General features: G+C 41.6%; 2 protein-coding genes across 4 annotated transcripts in view; both read left to right on the top strand.

The window, feature by feature from the left end:
- LOC144988952 (NACHT, LRR and PYD domains-containing protein 12-like) overlaps positions 1–25,703 on the top strand; it is a 195,745-nt gene that overhangs the window by 61,300 nt on the left and 108,742 nt on the right. For both annotated transcript variants that reach the window (XM_078940356.1, XM_078940361.1), the window contains 2 exons: positions 12,832–13,005; positions 13,618–13,791. In XM_078940356.1, the coding sequence (XP_078796482.1) occupies positions 12,832–13,005; positions 13,618–13,791 (348 nt within the window). The remainder of the gene's footprint in view (positions 1–12,831; positions 13,006–13,617; positions 13,792–25,703) is intronic.
- LOC144989390 (uncharacterized) lies at positions 23,254–24,904 on the top strand. Of its 2 annotated transcripts, none has more exons than XR_013653535.1 (4): positions 23,254–23,505; positions 24,057–24,236; positions 24,366–24,462; positions 24,619–24,904. XR_013653535.1 is itself a non-coding variant. In XM_078941773.1 (4 exons), the coding sequence occupies exons 1-4, from the start codon at positions 23,346–23,348 to the stop codon at positions 24,640–24,642; spliced, it is 360 nt and encodes a 119-aa protein (XP_078797899.1). In that variant the 5' UTR covers positions 23,254–23,345; the 3' UTR covers positions 24,643–24,904. The 2 variants fall into 2 exon arrangements, 1 of the variants encoding a protein (XP_078797899.1); XM_078941773.1 differs by having other exon boundaries at positions 24,158–24,236.

Below are 25,703 nucleotides of genomic sequence, written 5' to 3'. Positions count from 1 at the left end.
TTAAAATTATGAAGATGTGGTAAAATCATCTCTCTCTTGTCTTCAGGACCGATGATTAATACTTCAGTTTTGTCCTGGTTGAGCTGTAAAAAGTTTTCTGCCATCCACAACTTTATATCTAAAATGCAGTTTAAAAGAGTGTTGACAGGTTCCAGGTCATCAGGAGACACGGCGATGTAAAGCTGTGTATCATCAGCATAGATGTGAAAGTCAACGCCGTGTCTCCTGATGACCTCCCCAAGAGGCAACATAAATAGCGTATGGTAAATGGTGTATACTTGTATAGCACTTTTCTACCTACAAGGACAAAGCGCTTTTGTAGTCACAGACCCATTCACACATGCCCACACACATTCACACACTGGAGGCCGCTCCGCTGCCAAACACAGGCGCCCGCCAACCACCAGAGGCAAGGGATAACATATATAAATGTGTGTAACGTATATACATTAAACAGTATTGGCCCTAAAATCGATCCTTGGGGAACCCTACAACTTATTTCATGGATTCTTGAAGAGCACGTATCCATACTGACATAAAAGTGTAAGTATTGTAGTGTAGTTTAATGATGTCTTACTGTTTTTTATCCAGTACTTGAATTGTTTGTTTGTAAAGTGACTCCAGAGGTTTTAATGCTGATTTTTTTGCCTGCAACCAGGTAGGGAGACAGTATGTCATCTGTGATGGGATCACATCATTTATGAACATTTTAGAAGCTTGCAGTGACACATTTGCCCTAATAAATCTAAAATTAGACATGTTAAACTGAACACGGTTACATACTTTCTGGATTTGAGATTTAAAATTGAATGTTATATCAATTAAATTGCCAAGATATTCAAAATTTCTGTTCTTCCACAAAAACATCAGCCAGGATATTTTTATGGTTTGTCTTTGAAAAGAACATTACAAATGTTTTGCTTACATTGAGACTTGAACTGGACTGTTCCTGCCATTCTGCAACGTGTCCCATTGTTTTAGTGAAATTTGCCATTGGGGTTTTTTGGTTGTTTTTTGAGTAAAATGTCCAAATAAAAATAGGGAACACAAAAAATGAGGTCACCAAAGTGAAAATTGATTTAGTCGATGCCTTTGGTGGAGAAGTTTATTGCCAAGTGCCACAACAGCAGAGAGATGGACATAAGATGTCAAAGTCAACTGAAGAAGAAGAGAAATGAGATAAAGAGAAGGGTGTGTCTTCATAGCCATGGATGCACATTTTCAGCAGCCTTCCACAATGACGTCCACGACCCAAACTTTGTTTTTTTGGTTGATGACTAAAACTGAAGTAGGCCTAGATGTTGCATCTGACATCATTGTTCATCTTTTACACTTTCATTTTCTTCTAAAACTTTTGCTCTACCTTTACTTGCATGGACAGCTGTATGGAACATTTGGGCTAACCCTCAGCACATGATCGTGTGTCTGCTGTAACACTAAGGTTGTTGCGCCGAGTATCTGACTGAGTCACGTGATGTGGAACTGAACAGCTGAGCGTGCTGTGTACATTCATGTATCACTTGTGCTATCCTAGGCACGTTAACATTGGGAGTTGGGTCATCTAGACCCACTAGACCAGGGGTGGGCAATTCCAGGCCTCGAGGGCCGGTGTGTCTGCATGATTTCTAGATAGTCTTGCTCTACTTATGGCTGATTACCTGGTTCAGGTGTGTCCAGCCAATCAGAACATGCCAGAGCAGGGTATCCTGGAAAACATGCAGGAATGCGGCCCTCAGTGCCCATCTCTGCAATAGACAGAGCTCTGAACCTTTTTTCTTCAATGATTTGTGATCTTCACTGGTGTCCATGGATTACATGAAATCCGGGTGGGGTCATAGGATAGCACATGGAGACTTTATCTGAGCGCTAGAATAGCGAGATTACCTTTTTCCTTGTTTGTTCTGTGTGTTGTGGGAACGGAGTGTTTGTGTGTACTTCATGTACCAGTGGGAATTTTCAGTATTAAAGACTTTGATATTTATTTTGTGGGTGTGCATTGTAACTTTTGTAAATTTATAGTGGGAAGTTTATTTATGAATGTAAATTTTTGCTAAATAATTTGATTTTAAAGCAATTCTTGAATGAATTTGGACTTGATAACTTCAATCAGAACGTAATTAAAGTAGATGAGTGAGGTTGCTAATTACCTGAAACACATTGAAATACGTAAATGTTTGTTAATGTGTATAGGGAATTTAAATTTGTAAATATTTATTACTGTTATCGTGAGTGTTTAAGGTTTTTACCTATTGATGTTACGGGGGAGATGGGGAGCACCCAGCCGCAGAGAGGAGAGGAGGCAGGATTTCCAGGAACAAGGGCTTTTAATAACAAACCAAAAACCACTGCTGAGCAGGCACTGCAAAAAACTTGAAACACTATTCAATTCAATTCAATTCAATTTTATTTGTATAGCCCAAAATCACAACAACAGTCGTCTCGATGGGCTTCGAAGTAAAACATGAAATCAAAAGGATCACGAATACAAAGAGTTCAATAGGAAAATACTAAAATGAACTAACAAACTGACTAAGCTATACTGGCATCTAGAATCTCTAGAAACAGCAAACAGAAAATTCGCAATACTCACAAAGGGAAACAGCAAAACTACAAACTATGGAACAGCACAGGAGGAAGATAACATCACCCTAGGCCTGGGCGATAAATCGATCAAATGAATTAATTCGAATTTTTTGTTACGGGCGATTTCAAAAATAACTAAATCGAGTTTTTATGTGGCGCATTTTTGGCTCCCCAGAGCTTCTGTAGCGTTAGTTTCATGGCGACACGCGACAATCGACACACGAAGCAGCTAGCGACAGCATGGCTACCGGTGACAATGGGAAGTTTGTTCCCAAGAAAGGAATAAAATCATCTGTTGTTTGGAACTGGCCTGGGTTTACTGCCACAGATGTGAAGGAAGAGACCCCCCCCCACGCTGCCTAAAGCCCATCAGAGTCAAAGGCTCTCACGCGCGCTCGCGTGGCACGAGCTCAGTCCTCTTACACATGCACGCGCCCTGACACAACACACACATATACTCATTCTACAACTCCTGTATAATTAGTTCATTGGTTAGTTAGTTAGTTGTTACTGTTATTTGTTAATAAAGAATACTGCGTTGTAATTAATACTTGTACCGGTAGATTAATTTGCACGGTCACCCCCCCCCCCGCCCCCCCCCCCCCGCGGCCGCATCCTCCGCAAACAAAATCCTATGGCGGCCGCGAGGAGGGGGTGACCGTGACTCCTGCTGCTTCATCATCTTCTCCGTGAAGTAGACGGGGTTTATTAATTTATTTAAAACCTTAACCCCAGATATGAGCTGTATTGTTAATCCTTTAGAAACTGGTGCTACTGTCAAGGGGAATGTTTACTCCTTTTAGTCTGAACTACGAAGTGGGACTTGAAACACAAGTCCAAAAAGGGAGTAAGAAGAAAAATCTTCTACTTAACTTTGATTCCAAGAGTGTGTTCATTTACTTATTCTTCATCCCAGAAATGGGCGTTACATTTGTCTTGGGGTCAGGGCCGGCCCTGGTCTTCTGGGGGCCCTAAGCGAAATTTTATTTGTGGGCCCTCTAACTGATCAGCAGCACCAAAAAAACGCAACTGTTGTTGTAACATAAATGAGATATCTCTATTAATACATTTGGGAATTATTGTTGCTGCTGAAGAATTGAATACAGTTTATTGCCTGCATGTTGGATGCACATTTAGTGGTGCACAACAAATTTTAAATGCAAAGAAATAAATATGTGACAAATGTATATAGATATATATTTTATTGTAACATTAGGCACTCAACAAATGACATTCACAAAACTCCATCTCATTAAAAACAGCAACTTAATATAACGATATCTCAAATAACGATAAAACAATTATGATTTTGGAAAGTCAGTCCGAAAAGTACCTCTTTGCACCAAATCCATTCTTACTGGATCAGAGACTGTGGCATTCAGCTGGACCATTTGGATTTGAGGTACCGGTAGGTGGAATTTTGGATCCAGTCTGCTCCTCTTTCATACACGCCTCTCTGAGCGTCTGGAACATAAGATAAAGAACTTCAATAAAAGCAAGCAGTGAAAAGTAAAACAGTCAAATGTTTCCCTTTCAACAGTAGATGTGGGGACAGGAGTTTCTTCTGCAGCTAAAAAACAAGAATTATTATTATACAATAATCAATGATAAAACTAATAAAATACCTAAAGCAGAATACTACTAATAGTTTAGTGGCTCATTTAAAATCTGTGTGCAGGTTTTTCACAAATTCATGATCTTTTTATATATATGAGAGATTTATTGTTTGATTATTTGCATGAGGTGATATTTATTAATTTAATTATGAACAACTTCGGACTCCATTCTCTTCAGCTGCTGTTTATAAATATAAGGGTTTATGCAGACACTGTTTTTTTATTACTTTACATGCTGTTAAAATGACCTTAGATTCCATCTGCAGTGATGTCAGGAACATCTTGGGATGTGGACGCTGCACCACCTCCAATACTTGTTGAGAGCAGAAGAGACTGTCAGCTGAGACGGAACTGTGCAAAACATCATCATTATGTAGAATCAAAACTGCAAAATACAAATAAGAAATAAATGTACACAATTATAAATAATAAATGTGAACAATAATTTGAGTATAAATGGAAATATAAGCATTTATACACGTCTTTATCTATTATTTTGTATGTTCATGATTTTAAATTTAGTACATTTATTTTGTTTATCATTTATAAATAAGAACATTTATTTCCTATTTTATTTGGCAGTTTTGATTTTCCATATTTCATGCTAATGCAAGATTTTAAGACACATTCAATGTTGAAAAAGTCAGACTACCTGACCTGCTATAATAAACAGCAGTTTTTTTAACGACATAAACCGGAAAATGCAGAACGCACTAAATATGTGTTAGCAAAACAATTAATCAATACGATAAAACATGAGTTAAAACATTTATCAGCCATCATCATTGTTTACTTTTCTCTGCTCTCCGCCGTTTTGGAAGGTCATGTCCGACCTCATCTTGGAAACTTGGGTATCAGAATTATTTTCAAGTTTTCCATTGGAAATTAAGACGTTTATGTGCAATCTTCACCTCGGATCGATTAGTATTTTACGTAAATCGCGCAGCTGCACAGAAATACTGGATCATGTAAAAAACATCCTTCAAACTTACCTTGTCATTGATGTTGAAGTTCTTCATCTTTTTTCAGCTCCTAATGATGGATAAAGTATCTTTAGCATGAAGTTCTCTTGTTGTCGCTTTGATCAGTGTGGCAAAATGTGCTCGTTTTTTTCTTTTCTCCAACTTTATTGAAATAAAATGCGTTTGTAAATGCACAGTGTGCCAGGATCAGATGCAGTGATGTTGACCAATCGTTGCTAAGAGGGGCGTTACGTCCTTATTTGGGTTGCCAGATTGGTTCAGGTTTGCTGAAAGGGGGGGGGGATCATTGAAGTGCAGGCAACTTTCTTTTGCATAACTTTCAGAGTGCACGTTGGTTCGGAAATTCTATGAAATGGGTTGCCAGATTTGGGTCTTTTTTGTTTTATTTTTTTCGCCACTTCGGGGCCCTGGTGGTGACGGGGGCCCTACGCGGCTGCGTAATTCGCGTATAGGGAGGGCCGGCCATGCTTGGGGTGATTAAATAAAAGCAACATTTGCTTGAACTTGTCTGCCGTTTGTACTTATTGCTTTCCTTAAGTATGGTGGGGGGAAAAAAAAAAAAAATCGGGAAAAAATCGGAAATCGAATTAAAAAAAATAAAATCGGAGATTTTATTTTTAGGCCATATCGCCCAGCCCTACATCACCCCAATTTTAAAATCCCTGCATTGGCTCCCCATATGCTTCAGGATTGATTTTAAGATACTTTTAACAGTTTTTAAATGTCTTAACGGTCTTGCACCTTCTTATCTATCAGATCTTTTAGTAAAATATGAACCCTCGCGGACCCTGAGATCCTCTGGCACTGGTCTGTTAACCATTCCAACTGTAAAAACTAAAAGTTATGGAGGGGCTGCGTTTCAGCACTATGGCCCCCGTTTATGGAACAGTCTGCCAGAGGACCTGAGAGCCGCAGAGAGCATTAATGCTTTTAAGAAAAGGCTCTAGACCCATCTTTTTAACCTGGCTTTCAGCTAATTTTATTTATGTATTTATTTATTCAGTTATTTATTTATATGTGTTTATTTATTTATCCATTTTATCTTCTTTTATGAACTTGAACTAGATTTTTAACGCGTTAGTTTAATTGACCTCATTTGAATGTTCAGCCACTGCGGCTCTAGATGGGGACCTGCATCACCACTTAGCTGTGGTGGAGCGGTCCCCGCCTGTGATGCTGCATTTGGCTGTGTATGCGGCTGTTCACGGAGGGGGAGGTTCCAATTATCAGCATTTCCAGCATCTTGTTCTTGTGCTCAGCCTGTTTCTCATTGTCTTTTCAGTGTCTTTTACAGTGAAGAGTCAGTCAGGGTGGAAGGGACAAAGCAGCTGTCCAGTAAGACCATCAAGATGAGGACTGTGGCTTCCAACTTAGTTTGTCATCAATATAAACCCCTAAGAATTTGATTTTTGTAACACTTTCGATTAAGACGTTATTTATTTCAATTGAGAGCTCTTTATTTGCGTTGTAGTTTCCAAAGAACATCACTTTGGGTTTCTTTAGGTTCAAAGATAATTTGTTGAAACTCATCCATAATTTTATTTTCTTTAATTCTGTGTTTACCACATTGATAAGTTCCCAAAGATTGTCTGTAGAATAGAATATGTTAGAATATTTTCCGGTTCCGGGTTACAGCACGGACGCGTGTGTGGCTCACGGTGGCTATACAACTATCTTTAAATGACTTAAAAAGTTGATTTTCTCCAAAAAAGAGAGCTGACCATTGAACTTTGAACATTGAGAAAAAAATGTTGGAATTAAAAGTTGTAGATTTTGAACAGTACTCGCGTGGCAAGCTAGCAAAGTGGGCCACTGTTATAACTCCTATGTTTTGCCATGCAATACTGTGAAAATTGAATGCATGCATTCCTGCCTGAGACTGAATACATTGAAAAACACTGGATATGGACATATAAGGAATGTGGGCGTGGTTAGCATAAAACTACTGTTGCTAAGGGCAACAAATAGTTTACTTAGTCAGTCAGTTTATCTAGTCAGGGCACAGAAACAACAGTGCCGCAGAGCCGAGCGAAAGTGGCGCAAGTCAAAACTCCAGGTTCATTATGGAATATATAAGGCGGAGTTGTACGCTTATAACCAGATCTTATGCAGAACAAGGGAAAGGTACTTCTCTGAAATAATTGGAAGTTGCAGCAGCAACTCTCGTATCCTGTTCACAACAGTTAACAGATTAACTAACCCTCCAACCCAGCTACCAATAGAATTGGTTTGTACACCTAAATGTAATGAGTTTGCTGTATTTTTCAATGACAAGGTTCAGGGCATTAAAAAAGCCATCAACTCCACAACACATATAACTATCCAACGGCCACCTACTCACTCTAAGCTGACTCACTTTGGACCTGTCACTGACCAAACTGTCCAAGAGACCATCACCCGTCTGAGCTCGTCTACATGCTGCCTTGATGTGTTACCCACTAGATTTCTAAAGTCTGTCCTGAACAGTGTGTTGCCATCAATTACTCAAATAGTTAACATGTCTCTTCAATCTGGAATATTTCCAGAGGCCTTAAAAACTGCAGTCATTAAACCTCTCCTGAAGAAAAGCGGTCTTGATCCCACTGTACTGAATAATTACAGACCTATCTCTAATCTGCCATTTTTAGGAAAAGTCCTTGAAAAAGTTGTCTACCAACAGCTCACTGACTTTCTCTTATTAAACAATTCATTTGATGTTTTCCAGTCAGGTTTTAGACCCCATCATAGCACAGAAACTGCTCTTATCAAGGTAACCAACGACATCCGCCTGAACACTGATGATGGAAAAGTCTCTGTCTTAATCCTGCTAGACCTGAGTGCTGCCTTTGATACTGTTGATCATGGGATCCTTTTGCACAGACTCCAAGACTGGGTTGGCATCTCTGGATCTGCCCTAAGTTGGCTCAAGTCTTATCTAGAAGACAGGAAATATTTTGTTGAAATTGGGAGTTGTGTCTCAGACCACATGGGCTTGAATTGTGGTGTGCCCCAGGGATCGATCCTGGGACCCCTTCTGTTCAACCTCTACATGCTGCCACTAGGGCAGTTAATACGCAGTAATAACATATCTTATCACAACTATGCAGATGATACTCAGATCTATGTGTCACTGACAACAGGTGAATATGGGCCGGTGGATTCACTCAGCCACTGCCTCCAACAGATCAGCGCGTGGATGCAGAACAACTTTCTCCAGCTAAACTCAGACAAGACCCAAGTTATTATTTTTGGCCCACAGAAACAAAGAGAAAGTGTCAGCAGCTACCTTCATTCTCTGTCTCTAAAACCCTCAAATCAAGTCAGAAATCTAGGGGTAATCATGGACTCTGACCTGAACTTTAACAGCCATATCAAGTCAGTAACATCAGCGGCATTTTACCATCTGAAAAACATTGCCAAAATCAAAAACATAGTGTCAAAGCCAGACCTGGAGATACTTATTCATGGATTTGTCTCCAGTAGGTTAGACTACTGTAACGGCCTGCTCACCGGCCTCTCCAAACCAGCTGTAAAACAGCTTCAGTACATCCAGAATGCTGCTGCTCGAGTCCTGACCAAAACCAGGAAGTATGATCACATTAGTCCTGTGCTCAGGTCTCTGCACTGGCTCCCTGTACCTCAAAGAATAGACTTCAAAGCAGCTCTGCTTGTGTACAAGTCTCTCCATGGCCGAGCACCAAAGTACATCTCTGACATGTTAGTGCCATATGAACCAGCTCGTACTCTGAGGACCTCAGGGACCGGCCTCCTGTTGATTCCCAGAGTCAGAACTAAACAAGGGGAATCAGCGTTTCAATATTCTGCAGCTAAAATCTGGAACAGCCTCCCTGAAGGCGTAAGACAGGCCTCTTCTGTGTTCATGTTCAAATCTAGACTTAAAACATTTCTGTTTAGCCGTGTATATGACTGAAAGGTCCTATCTGCACTTTTCTTTCCTTCCTTTCTTTTTAAATCTTTTTTTTTTTTTTTTCTTTTAAAGTAAATTTTATGTTGATTATTTCTATGATGTATTGTGATTTTCATGCATGTTTCTGTTTTGTGAAGCACCTTGAATTACTTTGTGTACGAATTGTGCTATACAAATAAACTTGCCTTGCCTTGCCTTGCCTAATAAAGCTGCAAAAGCCTTTCCTAGGCAGTCACTGGGGTCATCAACATGAATATTAAAATCCCCTAATATTAAAATTTGATCGGAATCTAAGACAATAGTCGATAGGAAGTCGGAAAACTTAGTTAAAAATTCTGAATATGGGCCGGGGGGGCGATAAATAATTATGAATAAAACAGGTTTTGGAGTTTTCCTGTTTGGGTGACTTAAAGACAATATGATGCTTTCAAATGAATTATAAGCATTTTTAACTTTAGGGCTGAGAAGTAAGCTAGACTGTGATATTACTGCCAAACCACCTCCTTTCCCTGAAATCCTGGATTTCTGATAGTTAGCATAAGTGGGGGGGGTTGCTTCATTCAATCTAACATAGTCATCCTGATGGAGCCAAGTTTCTGTTAAGGCTAGAAGACTAAGGTTGTTATCAATGATTAACTCATTGACTAAGAGGGACTTGGAGGAAATGGATCGAATGTTTAATAAACCGCATTTAATGACATAATTCTGCTTGTGAGAACTGCTGTCTGTCACTTTAAGGTTTCTATGACGCGCTCCTTTCATTTGTCTTTCAGCACATAAGCTAAAGCTAGGACCTGCTTGACTTTCCCTGCATGGGTTTTGCACCGGCACTAACCCTAAGGGAGGCTCAGAGGAGCGTTTTACACTGCTGCTCTGCGCCCGGGTCTCGTCTCTGGATTGTCAGGTTAACAGACTAAGGCTAGCAGAAATGTTTCTAGAAAGAAGAGCGGCACCGTCCCGGGTGGGATGGACGCCGTCTCTCCGCATGAGACCGGGCTTCCCCCAAAACGCGCTCCAGTTATCCACAAAACCAACGCCGTTTTCTGGGCACCATCTAGAAAGCCAGCGGTTAAATGATGAAAAGCGGCTGTACATTTCATCATTGACTAAGTTCGGCAGGGGACCAGAGAAAATTACAGTGTCGGACATCGTCTTAGCCAGTTTACACACCGAAGTTACGTTTAACTTAACCACCTCTGACTGTCTCCGTCGGGCATCATTACCGCCTGCGTGAATCACGACTCGACGGAACCTGGACTTATTCTGAGCTAACATCCTAAGGTTCCCCTCGATGTCACCAACTCTGGCCCCCGGATAACACCTGACTGTAGCCGCTGGGAGCTCCACGTTTCTAACTTCAGAAGAGCCTATAACCAGAGTTGAGTGTTCAGCGGGTGTGTCGCTGAGGGGGGAGAACCTATTACTAACGTGGAGTCTCGGGTGCTCTAAGTTTTTGCGTTTAGCACTATGTTTCCTCCCAACCGGTACAAACCCCTGACTGTCTCCTGGCTGTTGGGAGGGCGCTGGGGTGCTAACTAAGTTAGCCCTGGGAGATCACCGTGCACCCACAGCTCCATCCCCCCCCATAACCCTACTCACTACAACCCTCCTCACCCGCCATATTATTTGACCCCTCCTCCCATACCCTCCTAGAGGGAGAGCCCCAGAGGATCCCGGTGAGCCAGCCACCAGGTCTGTCCCATCCATGCACTCCCACACACATACTCACAATCTTCTAGTTGCCCCCCGTCGCCACGCAGTAACCCCCTCTGGCCGACCGACCCCCCCCAAGCGCCGCATGCCAGACTATCACAGCGGCCGCCCTGAGAAGACCAGGCGGGAGAAGACCCCCCCCCCCCCCCCCTCCCACAACCCCACCCATGTATGGAGGTGTGGGTGTGCTGTGTGTGTGCTGCAGGTAAAATAGGAGGTCTCCAGTCTGGGGGGGACCCCACCGCTGCCAAGCAGGAGAGCCCCCCCACTCTGGGGTCCCTCTGTGTGTGGTGTGTTTTTGCTGTGTGTGTGCTGCTAACATGAAGTGTGTGTGTCTAAAGTGGAAGTTAATATTGTGGGGGGGACCAGTGAAAGATGAGTACGGATGTTTCACCGTGCCCCCCTCCACCAGACCCTCCCCACAAGGCTCTAGATGATTAAGGGTGTCTAATATGCAAGTAAAAGCAGGATGGAGGGCGGGTGGGGCACAACCGGGGGAAGAAGGCTCCCCCCGAGCAATAAAGGTTCAGATCTACCACACCAGACAAGACCAAAGATGTAAGCTGATAATCTGATAATCAATGTGCAATTTGGAATTATTGTTTCCCCAAAAGTACAAGAGCGTTTTCTAAACAAAAACAAGATGCTCCTAGTTTTGATGCTTGATCTCTGACACGTAATAAAGATTTCTGAAATAATGTTATGTGCACTGACATAATTAATACATACTTGTTCTTTGTAATTTGATTTTATTAATACTCATGGATCTTTTTTTATCTGCACTCATGATGTAAACTCTAAATCAGTGTTTTTCAACCAGTGTGCGCCGCGGCACACTAGTGTGCCGCAGGAGATGGTCAAGTGTGCCGTGGGAAATTGCCCTCATTAACTGATCTAAAAACATTTTCCATCTCTAGGATATCTGCTCTTTGTTCATCCAAACAGGCCCTGATAAAACACTGAGTAGTTAGGAATATAAAGATCTTAAAATTACTTTTTCTTTGTGTTTATTTAATTCTATTAAAGACATTTTGATAAGAATGACGGTACCGCGATTTACCTGCAGCTATGACAGTTTGCGGAAAAGTCCCGCCCCTTTAACTGTCTCCACTAATCATTCTTGAAGGCTTAATCACATGTCATCAGTCTGACCAATCAGAAGTGCTTAAAGTCTTCACTTCCTTCTTCTTAATTCTGCTGATAAAGTCGTTCAGTTCCAACAAAAATACCAGTTAAAGCTCGTCTTTAGCGGTGTAGCTTTCCACAGAGTTCCAGTGTCAGACCGTGGAACAAGTGAACAAAACAATGAAGCTCAAAGACGCGAGTCTTTCTGCAAGTTTTCGGCAGTTTCACACTACATCTCCCATGATGCATTGGCTTAAAGGGCCAGTGTCCCAGCGCTCAATGAGTTGTCCTTGTGAAACGTCTTGAAACCACAACAAACAAACAGTTTCTAAATTTTCTAATTTAACTTTAATTTCATCTCTTAGAAAAACAGCCGCAACTTCCTGCTTTTCCGGCAAACAATTATCACAAAAATGCACGTGAGATTGTGGGGTGGGGGGGTGGTGGGGGTCGATCAATACAGACCATGAATTTCTGCTTTTTTTTTTTTTTGGATGCTGGTGTGCCGCGGGATTTTTGTCAAGGTTAAAGTGTGCCGTGGCTCAAAAAAGGTTAAAAAACACTGCTCTAGATAATGTAACATAACAGATCCTTACTCTTTTAGTTTTATGTTGATTTCTTGAAATAGGCGTAGGCAGGGGACACAACTTTTCCAGACAAATTAATTTTTTTTACTTGTTCATCTTCATTTTCCGCTGAAACAGTCTCATGTTGTGACTTTGAGGTGCTCAACGAGGTTTTACTTTAGAGTCACTGATGCTTTCAAACAAAAACAACCGAGTTGTTTTCTGACCTGGAGGTGTTTCTGGTTCCGTCCTGCTGCTGAGAGTTTCTCTGAGCCCAAATCGACCTGGACCTCCAGCTGCATCACTGCTCCTGAACACTCTTTTCTGTCTGATTGCAGGTTGATAAGCTGCAGTTTGTCAGAGATCAGCTGTAAAGCTATGGGTTCAGCTCTGAAGAAAAACCCGTCTAATCTAACAGAACTGGACCTGAGCAAGAACAACCTGCAGGGTTCAAGATTCCTTCATCTGTGGGATTTTCTCCTGAGTCCAGACTGCAGACTGCAGACTCTGAGGTCAGTAAAGAAGCTGAACTCCCTGAAGGAGAAGAATGTGTGAAAAGTAGGAACACTTTCTGAGCAAACTAAAATTTTTTGTAAGTAAGTAAATCTTTATTTATATAGCACTTTTCAAGGAGGGCAACTCACAAAGTGCTTCATAAAAGTTCAAATATAAGACAAATCAATACAACGTTACATATTAGATCATTGCAAGAAAAAGATTGCATCTAAAAAGGTGGAGGAAGGTAAAATAAAATTAAAATATCAGCTGAAAGATTTCTTAAAGAAACCTCTTCAGTTAACTTTTAAAAAACTTGAAAGAGTTAATCTCAGGTAGTCCCAACAGGAGGGCGTTCAGAGTTGTGGGGCAACTGTCTGATGTAACCACGACCACAGTTTATCACAACAAGAAAAGACATGAGTGATTATCTTTCAACCTGTCTGGTGAACATGAAAATGTTGGAGACTGGGATGCAGCAGAAGAGAAAGAGAAAAGAGAATAGAAGAAGAGAGATGAAACATGAGGAGGTGACACAGGAGGAACTGAACAAATTAGACTTTGATCTCTGTTTCCTGGACCTCCAGCTGCATCACTGCTCCTGAACACACTTTTCTGTCTCATTGCAGGTTGAAGAACTGCAGTTTGTCAAAGACCAGCTGTAAAGCTCTGGGCTCAGCTCTGAAGAAAAACCCGTCTAATCTGACAGAACTGGACCTGAGCTACAACTATGTGCAGGATTCAGGATTTCTTTATCTGTGGGATTTTCTCCTGAGTCCACACTGCAGTCTGCAGACTCTGAGGTGAGTAAAGAAGCTTTGTTACAGCTTTATCTGGTGTGGTTGTGACCTAGAGCCGCTGTTAAGATTTCATAAAAAAACCTGTAGCAGAACAGTTATAGAGTCTTACAATGTCCAGCAGGACATGCCACTTGTGTCAGATGTAAATCACAAAGTATTTGGCTAACTATGACAAGCTATGCAGCATTATGGCCATTCAGCGAGACAAGATTGACTGTCAAATCCTCAGACAAAGTTCACAGCTAGACAGCAGTGGTTACAAGCAGCAATCCAGCTGGTAACCAGCAGTGCAAATTTGCTCATAGACTCTATGAGTCTATGACTCTATGCTCTATGATAGAGCAGCTAAAAATAAATAAAACAACATAAATTACGTAAAATTGACACCCCACGATTCCCAACTTTGTGAGTTATGAGTGCAACACACTAACGAACAATTTACAGAGAAATAAAACTAGTAAGGGCGGACACACTGAGGTTCACGTCTTACCTCAGCCACGACTCACAGCGATCTGAGTGTGCATGCTTATTAGCACCTGCTAGCGTGCTCGTGGTGAGTTCAAGTACCCTCAGGCAGATAAATACTCTGGTGCAAATGTATGAAAACAGCAGTTTAGTATGGATCTGGTGGAATTAAACTAATAAACTTAACACTTGTTACATCATGGTGAATTTGCATAATCACTGTGCTACCGCTCCTCCTAATTCATGTTGGTCAAGGATTGGTGGGCATTCGAGTAGGTGACCTGATGGTGGACTTTAATATTGGGCATGGACTTTTTGACAACAGCCCAGTGTGTGTTGGACCTGGAAAGAAGTATTCCTAAGGACCCCACAATGAAAATATTTCAACCCACTTGAGCCCAGATTTACGCAGCTTTTTACTTCCTTTGTTACATCAGGTTTATTATTTGGAAAATATGTAACAACTTTCTTTAGAACATTACCATCAATGCAAAAATGGATATAATCCTTAATATTATCAGTTGCTGCATTCCACATAAGTAGTCAGTGCAGGAAACATCCTCTCAGAGTCTTTACATTATCTTCTTTCCAAGTGGTTACAGTTTTCTTGACAGTTTTTGAAAATTTTAGAACAGTTTGTAGGTTGGTAGACCATGAATGGTTACGTGGTTGGAGTTTGCCAGGGGAGGCAGAGCTTTAGTTTTAAATGCATTTTTAATATTACTCTCAGGTTTATGACTTTTTCCTATCAAAGAGGAGAATCATACAGGAAATGAGAGTTTTTGTTAGACTGCTGAAGAAGGAGAATATGTCTGCCACAGCGCAAACTGCAACAGTTCTGTCTTCCCAGTCCATAAAGGCTCTTTTTATTGAAAACTAAAGGTTGCAGACATGGACTTGGGCCATTCAATCAGACAGAACTGGAACATCATGTCTTGTATAGTCAGAACCTTTCATGTCAGTGTTTTCTTAGTGAAAGATAGAACTGAGACAATCATGTTATGGGGATAATAGTGTGTAAGCAAATCATAAAACCCCAACAATTACCAAAACATTTATGTAGCATCTTCTCATTACGCGTGGCACATTTTACTGATGGGACCCTGCAGGCAAGTTCTAGCGGCACGTGGTTAAAATCACCCAATAAAAAGACAGGGGTCCCCAAGGGGAGTGTGCTGAAGACGTCTATACACACAGTCTGACAACTGACTGGTGGTCGCTGATGTGTTCGCACTTGGGGGAATGTAAAACCACACACTCTATAATATTGCCAAAGTCCCTTGGTAAATAATATGGGCGTAATGAGATGCACAACATTTCCAAGTCCAGACTGCAAGTCTGTTCTCCTACTGTGATTTGGCTACACTACTCATTCCGTAAATATTTACAATTCCCTGAAAGAAAGTTCTCTGTCTGCTCTCACACAGGTGAATCCATCTAGTTGGATGTAGCTGTCAAGTGTTTCCTCTCAGAGCCAAGTTTCCATCAACACAATCATACATGACTTCTTGTATTCATGTAGGTGCCAACTGTTACTTTCCTTTACAGTGCATTCACGTTGCTGAGTAGGGGTGTTAGAAAACTCAATTCAGCAATATATCACGATAGTTCATTTGGCGACACTTGTATCGATTTAAAATGCTGTCAGGACGATATTTAATAATTATATATTAGTGTCCTTCGGTGTCTGACTATTGTTTTCTACGGAGTGATATTTCTGCCACCACGATGCACACAAAACTTTCTAAGTTGCATGCGGAAATATTAAATATTTGCTTTTCAATCATTTTTTTCTCTGCTTGGATTTTTTTTTTTTGCTTTCAATTTTTTTTTCTTTCAAAAACTTTTTATAGATTTTGGACTTTGCGTCGGTTCTGTTCGTAGGGGATTCTGCTGTTTTCAACCATCCTGGCCCGTTTCTCTCAGAGTAAAACCCAGAAAGAGCAGCAAAGCAGCTAAAATCAAACAGTTTAGTCAGTGTTACATGTATGTCAGTGTAGAGACCAACATGTTTAAAATGTCTGCAGCAGAAAAAAATGTCTGAGCTCAGACTCTGTCCAGCAGGAAGTTAGACTTTTAAGAATTTGTATCTGAACTATTGTTTGATTTACATCAATAAATGATTAAATATTAAGAGAAAATAGCATTTTTTATGACTAATCTTTTTAACTTTGGACAAACGCTCACAAATTCTAAAACACAAGACACTGAAAATGAACATAAAAAGTTAAAAATGCTTCTTCTGTTAAATACAATGAGGTTCCTGTGGTGATCCATCATTCATTCATCTCATTCATTCATCTTCTTGACCATTTTTCCCTTTCGGGGTCACGGGGCTGCTGGAGCCTATCCCGGCCACTTGTGGGCGAAGGCAGGGAACGCCCTGAACAGGTCGCCAGTCTGTTGCAGGGTAGAATATCCACAATCACACATCCATTCACTCTCATACTCACACCTATGTACAATTTAGATTGACCAATCAACCTATGAAACATGTTTTTGGACAGTGGGAGGAAAGAACCAACGCTACACGGGGAGAACATGCAAAACTCCACACAGACAGGTCCCCCCTTGATGTAGTTTTTCATGTCCCCCAGCCGGGACTTGAACCAGGGGCCTTCTTGCTGTGAGAAAAGAGCGCTAACCACTGCGCCACCGTGATCCATCATTATTTAGCTAATTATTGCTGTTCATCTTATCTCAAAAACGTGTGCAGCATAAAATAACATGTGCTGTAAATCTTTTATTGTTTTGTTTTAGCAAACAGATCTTAAGGAAAATCAAACGTTTTACCAATAATTTGCTCTGCAGGATTCACAGATCAACACACAGACCTGTTGATTTAATGTCAGCAGATGAACTATGCAGTTTCAGGAGATTCTCAGCCATAAATTCACTAAACTGACTTAATAAAAATGAACAAATGCTAAGAAAAGAAAAAATGATGAATTATTGTTAAAATGATAAAAAAAAAAATGTCTTCATCCAAAGAGACAACATTGAGGGTAAAAAGTACTGGTTTGGTTTTTGAGCCTCAGACACCGTGTTATATAAATACAGGGATTTGATTGGTTCCAATCAGCAGCTGTTTGATGGCAGCTTTGTCACGCTAAACTAAAACTTAACTCAGCAAAATCAAAGATAGATAAAAAGTGAGATGACACACAACAGATGCAAAAACTTTTTGGGCGGTGGGAATAGTGGCAGTTTATCACGCTACATCGCGTACAAAAGCGAGATTTGACACAACGCATGCAAAAACGTGTGTTTTGCAAACGCAAAAAAGGTTTGTGAAAGCAAAAAAAGAAGTTTTTCTCTCTCTGTGTGCGGTGGGTGGTGTGGGGCCTGGGTGTCAGTGCCTCGGGAGATGGGACCACTGGGCTGAGGGGACCTGGGCCCTATGCTTGGGGGGGCTGGGGGATGGCTGTTTGACCAAAAGGGGACAGTCTACCAGCTGTCCCCGACCTACCCCCTTCCTCGTATAATCTTATATAAGAGTGAGGGGGTGGGGGGCTTAGCCTGCAATGCATCTTGGGGGGGGCTACTTGGCAGTGCCCCCCCCCCCCCCCCATGGTTGCCGTATGGAATGGGCCCCCCCTCTCTCAGTTTTATTTGCACCTTAGACATGTAGGGGCCTTGGTAGGGGGGTGCTTGTGCAGTATGTGAGCAGGCTCTGGATGGATGACTGGTGGAAGGTCAGCAGCAGGTTGCTGCTGATGTTGTTCTTCCTCAGGAGGTGCAGACGCTGCTGAGCCTTCTTGATGATGGCAGCAAACTTAGATTGGTTTGTTTCCTTGGATTCTTCAGATGGATTCAAGCTGGAAATGTTGTCGGCATAAAGCAAGTTTGGACTAAACTAAAGCAGAAAGTGGCTTTGAAGATGCTCAGGAGAAATGAGGGCTTTTTTCAGGAATTCTGGGAAGAGGAGAACAACCAGAATCTAGAAGGAGGTTTTTTCAGCATTGAGATCAGGATTTAGCATGAGCTTCAATCCCATTTTGGTTCAATCCAAATGTTTACTTACCAAAAGACATTTTTAGCTCTAGTTGTTGAACATTTTAGAAACTCCTAAAAACATTTTCTGTCCACTTTGAAACCATATGGGGCTGACTTGGCCTTGCTCGCTGGGATCTGGAATCCCTGGCGGTGAAATGCAGGCCATTTCGAACGGCAAGGGAGTTCTGCTCTATCCTGATCATAGCTGTTTACATCCCACCTCAAGCTAACGCTAAGCTAGCGCTAGAGGAGCTCTACTGTCTGATCAGCAGGCAGATGAACTCCAACTCAGAAGCAGCTGTGATCGTGGCAGGAGACTTCAATCATGTGGAACTCAAAGCAGTGCTCTTCAAATTTCAGAAGTTTATTCACTTTCCCACCAGAGACAACAACACACTGGATCAAGTTTACTGCAACATCCCAGGTGCGTACAAGGCTGCAGCAGCTCCTCACCTGGGCATGTCAGACCACATCTCTGTGGAGCTAACCCCCACATACAGACCTCTGATCTGCAGGACCAAACCAACCATCAAAACAGTTCAGGTATGCACCGAAGAGGCTTCTTCTGCACTACAGGACTGTTTTGAACTCACTGACTGGGAGGTGTTTAAAGATGGCTCAGACCTGGAGGCCTACACAACATCCGTCCTGAGCTATGTGCAGTTCTGCACCGATGCTGTTCTGCCCACAAAGTCCATCAAAGTCTATCCAAACCAGAAACCATGGTTTGATGGAACAGTGCGGTCTTTGCTCAAAGCTCGGGATGCAGCCTACAGGTCAGGTGACAGGCTGGCCTACAACAGAGCCCGGACAGAGCTGAGGAGGGGCATCAACCAGGCCAAACGCAGACACAGACAACGGTTGGAACAGCACTTTGCTAATAACAACCTGCCAACAGGCCCCAAGTGGTGAGAATCGGGGACTCAACATCATCCACTCTGATCCTGAGCACAGAAACACCACAGGGGTGTGTCCTCAGCCCCGCCCTCTTCACTATGTTCACCCACGACTGCTCCGCCATTCATTCCACAAACCTGGTTTTAAAGTTCGCTGACGACACCACCGTAGTAGGTCTCATATCCAACAATGATGAGACTCACTACAGAGAGGAAGTTAAGCACATAACGGGGTGGTGCGCTTACAACAACCTCATCCTGAACACCTCCAAGACCAAAGAGATCATTGTGGATTTTAGAAGGACTAGAAAGGTGGCACACACCCCCCTCCTCATTAACGGGGAGGAGGTGGAGCGGGTGGACCACATCAAGTTCCTGGGGATCCACATTACATCTGACCTCACCTGGTCACTGCACACATCCCACCTGGTGAAGAAGGCTCAGCAGAGACTCTTCTTTCTCAGGAAGCTTAAAAGGACTGGACTCTCATCACAACTTCTGGGGAACTTCTACAAGGCAACCATTGAGAGCATCCTCTGTCTGAGTGCTACGGTGTGGTACGGGAGCTGCACCGCTCAAGACAGGAAGGACTTGGCCCGGGTGGTGAAAACCGCACAGGAGATTGTGGGAGGACCTCTCCCACAACTTGACTCAGTGTACGACAGCCGGGTCCAACGGAAGGCTGGTCGTATTGCTGCAGACCCCACCCACCCAGGACATCAACTGTTTGTACCTCTTCCCTCTGGGAAGAGATACAGGAGCATCAGAACTCACACTAAAAGATTGAGGAACAGCTTCTTCCCAAGAGCAGTGAGGTCCACCCCCCCCCCCCTCATCACACAACTGGGTCAACGACACCCCCCCTCCCCCCAGACTTGACATAACCCACTAACCCCTGTCAGCACACAGCTGACAATGCTCTGACTGTATTTTAAACTATGTATGCAATATTCATGCTGTATGTGCAATATCCATTCTAATGTGGAATACCCACTCATGTGCAATATTCACCCCACTCTACTGTACAGTATTTATGTATTTATGCCTTAAATAGCTCCTTATTCTTATTTTATTTTATTCTACCTTTTTATATTGTTGGACAAGAGTTGCTGGAAAAAATTTCATTGTGCACTGCAGAATGATAATAAAAGATTCTGATTCTGATTCTGATTCTGATACGGCCAACATCCAGAAATCTACCAACAGACATTTTTAGCTCTAGTTGTTGAACATTCTATGTTTGGAAGAGGCAGGCTCTTCTAAAAGAAACTAGCAGGAGCCCCAGCGCTGGTCTTTGCTTGGATTTGGTTTAGACTTGTTCAGAGTCAAATGCATGTTTTAAGGGGAGGAGGATTATTTGGTTGTTGCTGTTTTTGTTCCTATTCTTACAATCCACTATATGTCCCGTGTTGAATTCTACTATTAAAATGTGGGAAACAAATGTTTATCAAATCCAAATCAATCCAAAAGCCTGGAGACTGGATGGCCGTGGTCCTCCCTTTGACCTGGACACTGGTTGCCATGGCGACCTGCACACTCACCAAGCTGGAACTTAGAAGAAGAAAAAGAGACCAAAATGATTGATAAAGCAGGTTTTCCAGGGAAATCCCACAAAGTGCTTTCCAAGCTAGAACTAAGAATACCCAGCATGCATTTGGAAAAACTCCTTAGCTTCTTGTGGAAAATGATGAGTCATTGGAAAAGCATTCTCTGAATGCTCAGAAAACTTCCTCTAAGGTTGTGGTTGTTTGGAGAAGTCCTCCTCTTCAAAGAAGTTCTCCTGACCGTCTTCAAAGCCACTTTCTGCTTTTTCAAACGCTACTGTTCAACAAAAACTTGGTTTCTGCCACCAAACCAACCTTAGACACTGAAACAGAATGAATCCAATGCAGAAATGTGTTGACACCTTTAATTCAAAGCTTCCATCAGTTTGAATCTCATGAAGAACATTTCAAAAATCCACATTTGGATCAGGCGTCTTCATCAGAGCACACCTCATGTTTCCAGGACTGTGACTCACCAATAGATCCTCATTTCCTTTACACAATCTGTTTCCATCATTTGGATTTTTCATAAAAACTTGAGTTAGAAAAGAATTGTTGGCCCAAAATGTCCAGTTTGAATAGTCTCCAGTTTGTTGTGTTTGGTTGCTAGGTAACAGGGTCTTTAATGTCTCTGATGTCATGGTGGCTTTCAGAGTTGAACTCCTGAATATGACGGTGGTGTTGGCTGTCCAGGAAAGGTCTGCAGAGATGATGATGCAGAGGAACTTGAAGGTGTGGACCCTCTCCACATGCTCCCCATTAATAAGGGGGGTTGGGTCCGCGCCATGTTTCCTGAAGTCGACTATGATCTCCCTGGTTTTGCTGGTGTTCAGGGTGAAGTTGTTCTCTGAGGACCAGGTTGTCAGCTTCAGGACCTCCTCTCTGTAGGCAGACTCCTCCCCCCTGGGAATGAGTCCGACCACCGTGGTGTCGTCGGCAAACTTGATGATGCAGTTATTGTTGTGGGCCGGACTGCAGTCGTAAGTTTATAGGCAGTACAGCAGGGGTCTTAACACACAGCCCTGTGGGGCCCCAATGTTCAGTGTGCGGGTGGAGGAGTGGTGGGGGCAAGTCTCACAGTCTGTGTTCGGTTTGTGAGAAAGTTGTTAATCCAATTGCATGTGAGGGGTGGGAGGCCGAGAGTGAGCAGTTTATTGCAGAGTCTGTCCGGGATTATTGTGTTGAAAGCAGAACTGTAATCCACAAAGAGCATCCGGACGTAGCTCTGCTGCTGCTCCAGGTGGTTCAGTGCAGTGGAGAGCCACGGCTACGGCGTCCTCTGTGGATCTGTTCTTGCGGTATTCGAACTGGTGGGTGTCCAAGTCAATGGGGAGGTGGTCTCTGATGTGCGGGAGGATCAGCCTTAGAAAGCACTTCATTATGACCGGCGTGAAGGCCACTGGGCGATAGTCATTGAGGCCTTCAGCTCTCATCTGTCTGCCCAGCTGTTGGACAGGACAAGTAAAAAAAAAAAAGAAAAGTATTTGTTGTGGAAATCAGACAATGTTGACTGTTCCCTTTATATTTTTAAGTTACCTTAATAAAAGACCTATAAACCTGGATAAAAGCAACACGTTTTTTAAAGCAAAAAAAAAAATCAATATTTTCACTTGCAACTTAGAAAGTTTTGTGTGCAACGTTGTGGCAGAAATATCACTCCATGGTTTTCCACTTAAACTTCCAACCGCTAGATGGCAGCAGTGAACACGAAGCCTCTTTGAGGAACTCTACTCTCCACAAAACAACAAGATCAGCTTGTTTCGTTGGTTGTGTAGCCCATGTAATCAGTGGCGGTTCTACACTAACTTACTCCCTGGGCGAGGGAGTAAGTTAGTGCACACATACAAAATTTGACAACATCCTGTTGTGTTCCCTATCTTCTAATTAGCCTTTTTACACAAAAAATGCATGAATTTTCTAGACTCGTATTACAGGGGGGGTCAAACTCAGTCACACAGGGGCCTAAGTTAAAAACACGCTTAAGGTTTTGGGCCGAAGAAGATAAACATTTACTGAACACACTAAAGCTAAACTTTTAAACCTTTTAAACTGAACTTTTTGAACATAAATATGAATAAAAACAGGAACACAAGTTAAACCTTAAATAACTTGTAATATTTTTCTCTCCATAGAAATATATTCTGTCAAAATTATACAAATATGAACATGCTGCAGAACAAAACAAAGAAAGCCTGGAAATAAGCCATAAGTGTGAAGAGAGAAAAGGATGAAGACATTGTTAAGAGTCTGATGTTTCAAAATAAGTGTGTAAAATGTCGGCAGCTGCAGGCATGTCAAAATAAAAGCTCAAAGCTGCTTCTTTGAGTTTAGTAGCACATTATGTGTAACGCAACAGGCACGGAAAATGCTGCCCCCTACGAAGTGCTGCCCTGGGCCACTGCATGTAATATTGATGTTGATCTCACCAACATCGCCTTTGTTGTCTTTATTTTGTTGTTTACGTGAGACTGTTCTAAGCGGAGACTTTTATTTTGATGGTTCACTGCTACTTCCTGCTCTTTCGCGGCATTCCGATCAGTCTTTTTTTTTTTTTTTTTTTTTTTTTTATTGAACACAATAGACCTTTTTCGCAAAAACCGGAAGTACGTCATCAACGTGTAAACCTAGTTCCGGTTTGTGCTTCGCTGGCGGAGGAATGGCAGAGCCTAGAGTGTTTTCGAAGAGCCTGAGTTGTGTTCCGAAGTTCACCAGCACCGATGTGATGAAGAGTGTGAAGATGCAATCGTCCACTAAAGGAAACAAATTGGACATGGGATATAAATTCGTCCACGAAGAGTTTATCCACCATTACCAAGGTAAGCTTCAGCTAGCTTAGCCATAGCCGCATCACCGGTAACTCTGTGTGTTTACGTCAACTGTAAATCCTGGTGTTATTAATTTGTAATATAAGGCATCGCAGTGAATATGTTGTGTGTATGTTTAAGTGAAAAGGCATGAGATTAAAATAACACCCAAAAATTTGGTGAAGCTGTAAATAAGAAATGTTAAGTTGCCCGTATGCGTGTTCATTTTGCTGCGGTTGCGGCACTTTCTTCACTTACTAGTATTATTTTTCTGAAAGTATGGTGAGCAGAAGTCCTCTTTTCCTGGACATGTCCTCTCTTTTGATACTTATATAATAAAATAACATTGAACATAGATGAAATGTAATTATATTTGCTTCATGTATGCAGCTCTGAACACCAATTACTCTCGATGAAATATCTCACAAACTCACTTCACTCCTCTTTTTTACAAACTCAAATCTGGTCACCCTACTGACAGTTATAGTTTCATGTCATTCTGAACATTGATGTAGCAACATAAGTATGTCCTAATTTTAACCTATATAATTTATTGTTTCCAGATATCACTGGATGCAGAAAGTGCCAACCTGAAAGCTTTCTTCTGCAGTTGTGCGGCTGCTAAAGGATTCTGCAATGACATCCTTTTGCCATCCTGTTCCAGACCGCACATTATTCACAGCTGGGTCTGCAGGCTGCTCCACCCCCCCGGCCTGCACGAGTGGCTTGCAAAGATGGCACAGGTGGGTTTGTGATCATATTGTCATTATTTTTTAAGAACGTATGTGTATCCATAACAACTCTAAATTATTATAAAAACACCCCCAGTAGTGACTACAGACTGTAATTGCTTTTTGCCTTTTATTTATAAGGGAATCCATCCTGAACCGGTTAGTGAGCTGGTGGTGCAAAAACCCAAAACAGTTGGCAGGGACGGTCAGAGGTCCACACTGTACAAGGCATATACAGGTGATTAACTTTTTGTTGCTTTGTGAGCAAGTTAAGTTTTTTTTTTTTTAATCTTATGACTAACCAAATTATGGTTACAGCAGATATAATGAATTAAATTGAAATGTAGTTATGCACTTATGTCTAACTTTTGTGTGTTTTGTTTCTCTTGTGTAGGACCACAGCCAGATCCATATATGATGGCATCTGGAAGCAGATTATGCCAGGTGCAGCCCCAACCTCTCATGGTTGTGTTGGATGGGTTTGTGAGATGGAATGAAAGAGAACTTGGATATATATTGTGGCAAATGCATGAATGCATACCTTAAATTACACTTATCTTGTCTTTAACAATCAGTTCAGCCTTCTGTCTTACTGTTGATCTGTAATGTTATTTTTTATTGTAAATGTTTGATGTTATTTGCATACCAAAAAATTAAATGAGGCACAATTTTGACCAAAATTGTTTTATTTGTTCATCTAATTTTTTCGTGTAGTCAGTCACATTTCAACAGAAAAATATTACGAATATAACAATTATATTTAATTAGATTTTAAGAATATGTGGGAACACTAAATTTTTCCATACTATTTGCACATTATACATTATTTACATACCAAACATTAATTCACTCTTCAAAACAAAAAAGTCCATGATAATTTGCCAAAACACGGCGGTTAAGCCAGATCTGATTCACACTGCCCATCAGTGTGAGCGGCACAGAGAGTTCCTGATGTGAAAGGACTTTATCCTACTGATCACTCTTTCCACCATAATTCTGAGGCGGGTGATGGCTGCGGTTTGTTCTGTTTCCTCCTTGCTGAATTGAGCTGAAAGCTTAAAAGGTGGAATAATGATCTTAGATCCAATGTCAGTTAGGAGGTCTTGAACGAGGAACTTTTGTCCGCCATGACATCGTCTCCTGGCTCCAGCAAAGGAACTTGGCTTCTAAGTCATGGATGTAATCCAAAGCCTAATCCAGAGCACCTGTGAAGATAAAGAAATTAAAAATCAGTCTTAATATATTAATGCTACCTTTCAACACAACACAGTAATCATGTTTTGAAAAGTATGTTAAGTATTTAATTACAAATACATTTCATTTATTTTTGTTAAGGAAATTACAAAATGACAAAATGCTCAAAAGTGATTAAATACATGTAATTAAAATAGGTGAGAGCATGAACATCTTTTATTATAAATATTAATTTGTTCAGGTAGAAATGCATTTATCCAATAACGGTACACATAGTTGACTAAC

The sequence above is a fragment of the Oryzias latipes genome, chromosome 2, assembly GCF_053564925.1.
Source record: "Oryzias latipes strain Hd-rR chromosome 2, Olatipes_Hd-rR_3.1".
NCBI lineage: Eukaryota > Metazoa > Chordata > Actinopteri > Beloniformes > Adrianichthyidae > Oryzias > Oryzias latipes.
Note: the sequence above shows the minus strand (reverse complement) of the source record. Positions and strands in the feature narration are given on the sequence as shown.